The following is a 3,214-nucleotide window of genomic DNA, read 5'->3' as shown; positions in this document are numbered from 1 at the left end:
TGAACTAATCAGTACCCCCAGAGCTTTGTCTCTAGCTGCATATGTAGCAGAAGATGGTCTAGTTGGCCACCATTGGGAAGAGAGGCCTCTTGGTCTTACAAACTTTATATGCCCCAGTACAGAGGAATGCCAGGGCCAAGAAGTGGGAGTGAGTGGGTAGGGGAGCAGGTTGGGGGAGGGTATAGGGGACTTTTTGGATAGCATTTGAGATGTAAATGAAGAAAATATCTAATAAAAATTTTTTTAAAAAGGAGAAAGAAGACCTAAGTGTGGATACTTTTTTCCTCCTTAGAATGGGAACAAAATACCCATGGAAGGAGTTACAGAGACAGAGTTTGGAGCTAAGACATAAGGATGGACCATCCAGAGACTGCCCCACTTGGGGATCCACCCCATAAACAACCACCAAACCCAGACACTAGGCAGATGCCAACAAAAGCCTGCTGACAGGAGNCTGATATATCTGTCTCCTGCGAGGCTCTGCCAGTGCCTGGCAAATACAGAAGTGGATGCTCACAGTCAGCCATCGGATAGAGTATGAGGTCCCCAATGAAAAAGCCAGAGAAATACTCGGGGAGATGAAGGGGACTGAAGCCCCATAGAAGGAACATTAATATGAACTAACCAGTACCCCCAGAGCTCCTTGGAATTATGCCACCGATCAAAGAAAACACATGGTGGAACTTTTGGCTCTAGCTATAGATGTAGCATAGGATGGCCTAGTTGGTCAATGATGGGAGGAGAGGCCCTTGGTCCTGTGAAGGCCCTATGCCCCACTATAGGGGGATGCCAGGACCAGGAATGGGAGTGGTGGGTTGGGGAGCAGGGGGAGGGAGAGGGAATAAGGGATTTTCAGAGGAGAAACTAGGGAAGGAGATAACTTTTGACATGTAAATAATGAAAATATCTAATAAAAAATCTGGACAAAAAAAAGAAAAAAATGAGAACACTGAGTTGTATGGAGAGAGAAGGTAGGGTAAATCAAGAAAGAGTTGTTTAATGAATATGAACAAAATAAATCATATAAGACTCTCATGAAATCAATTAAAATTTCCTAAAAACCTGGAACACCCATCCCATCCCCATATCCTCCTGCTTCTATAAGGGAGCTACCACAACCACCTACCCACTCCCACTTCAGCACCCTAGCATTCCTCCATGCTGGGCATCAATTCTCCACAAGACCACGGGCCTTCCCTCCCACTGATGCCAGATAAGGCAACCCTCCACAGAGGAGGGTAAACCAGGAAGGAGGATAGCATTTGAAATGTAAATAACTTAAAAAGCCAATAAAAATATATAAAATTTTTAAAAAACCTTGTTTCTGGAGAAAGATTTCTGTTAATGAATACATGCTATACTTAATTAGGCTGTAAATATGTTCACAAGGAATTAGAAAATTCCATGTTTATATATAGTTATATATATATTATATTTCATAAATATATTCCTGTATTGTGGGTGAATAGGCATGTGGGCACTATTGAACTTGAAATCTAGAAGTCTTTGATACCTTTAACCAAATTTCCATGAAGTTGAGTTACCAAATTTTGGTACTTGTAACTGAGGATGGTCTTTTGCAAGAGTAGCAATTGGTCTTAACTTCAGAGCTATTACTTCAGTGCCTCATATTTTAAAATTACATATCCTGAACAAAATTAAAATTGTGGTATACCCACTGATGGTCCTCCTGTGGCCCACTCCAAATCTTCAGATATATGAAGTTGNTGGCTCTGTNGGNAACAAGGCAAATACCTTCCTATTTTCACTTTTAATCCAAGGCCTTGTGGAAAATTCCAAATGATGAAAATGTCATAATCTGCACACTGATTTTCCCTATGNTTCATGTTCACCAGTTCTCCAACAGGGTTAGTAAATATCCTGGATTTCAGCATGGAAGACACCTAATTGAGATGCACCATTAGATGTTTATACATGCGTATCAATAAAGGGAATGCCAAATTGAGAATTTTCCATAATTTCTTAATGAATTTCAGAAAAGACAGCTGTATTAAAGTAATCCCTTGTAGTAAAATACAATATGCTTCATGGATGATTAAAAATGAATATACTTCATATTAAAGTTTCATAGTAAAATGTGCTAGAAAAAAATGATTACCAGATAACAAGTACCACTGTGTGTGTATGAGAGTGTTCCTCAAAAAATGGTAGTTTTAAAAACATGCAGCCATGTATATGCATATAAAATGGAAGTCTGAATGTCTGTACGTTGTGGGTCTTTCGTGTACTTACAGTATACATATATGAGATACACATAAACATAATAAAATGTACAGTTGTAATCATTTATGCTTTTGTAAATAATTAATTTAAATGAATAAATATTGATCATAGCCCATGTACCAATTCTTGAAAAATTAATCTTTATAAAAATATTCTAGTCTAGTCATCACTTAAGGGTTTTATGATAATACTCTTGGCTCCTATTTTAAAGTTTGAACTCATTTGGTGAAATGTTGAGACACATTTTCACAAAACTCACTAATAGCATAAAAAAATGTATTGTCTCCTATCAAATGTGATCCTTGTGCATGATATTTATCCATGTAAAAGATTCATTAGGGAGTTTTGCAGTGTAGATATCTTTCCATTGAGAGAATAATCTCTAACAAATGTACAGTTGTTTCTCTGGGTCCACTTAAAAGAACTCATTGATATATCTAAGCATAATGAAATGTAAGAAACTTTACCTTCTGACAGTCAGGGAATATTCCTTTGGGTACTGCCATTTCCTGAGATTCTACTTGTTGAAGAATGAGTTCATGGTAGGTGTGTGCTACAGCATACACAGCATTATACAAATTGTAGCCTTCCTCACTCAGGACCATGTCATATTTGTGCAGTGCTGCCCATTCCATTGTGTTGTTGAATGTAAAATGATCCTTTTTATTGCTGTTCTTAGAGATGGAACAATTAAAATAATTCCACTCCAGTATAGATTCAGAAATGTTTACTGGGTATTGGTCACTGTTCATTGTTTTCAAGAAATTCCTAAATTTAGCAATTTCACCAGTGTGGTGTGCAAAAGTGACAGTCCCTTGGAAGAAATCAAGGCTGAAATCTTTTTTATTTGTGATAACATCCCATTGGGAGGTTGTGATCCAGATTCTCCTCACACCTAAATCTTCCCACCTTCTAAAGCTGACTTCGAGGGTAGAGTTCATTTCACCATAAATGATAACAACCTTTGCTG

The 3,214-nt window shown here is 37.8% G+C and overlaps 1 protein-coding gene across 1 annotated transcript in view; it reads right to left on the bottom strand.

Moving 5' to 3' along the window:
• Positions 1–3,214, bottom strand: part of LOC110315160 (vomeronasal type-2 receptor 116-like) — a gene marked incomplete at its 5' end in the record, with an annotated part of 10,093 nt that overhangs the window by 5,834 nt on the left and 1,045 nt on the right. Inside the window, 2 exons of the mRNA XM_021189287.1 lie at positions 1,680–1,904; positions 2,712–3,211. Coding sequence (XP_021044946.1) covers positions 1,680–1,904; positions 2,712–3,211 — 725 coding nt within the window. The remainder of the gene's footprint in view (positions 1–1,679; positions 1,905–2,711; positions 3,212–3,214) is intronic.

Source organism: Mus pahari, unplaced genomic scaffold (genome assembly GCF_900095145.1).
Source record: "Mus pahari unplaced genomic scaffold, PAHARI_EIJ_v1.1 scaffold_12595_1, whole genome shotgun sequence".
NCBI lineage: Eukaryota > Metazoa > Chordata > Mammalia > Rodentia > Muridae > Mus > Mus pahari.
The sequence above is the reverse complement of the archived record's forward strand: the minus strand, read 5'-3'. Positions and strand labels throughout refer to the sequence as shown.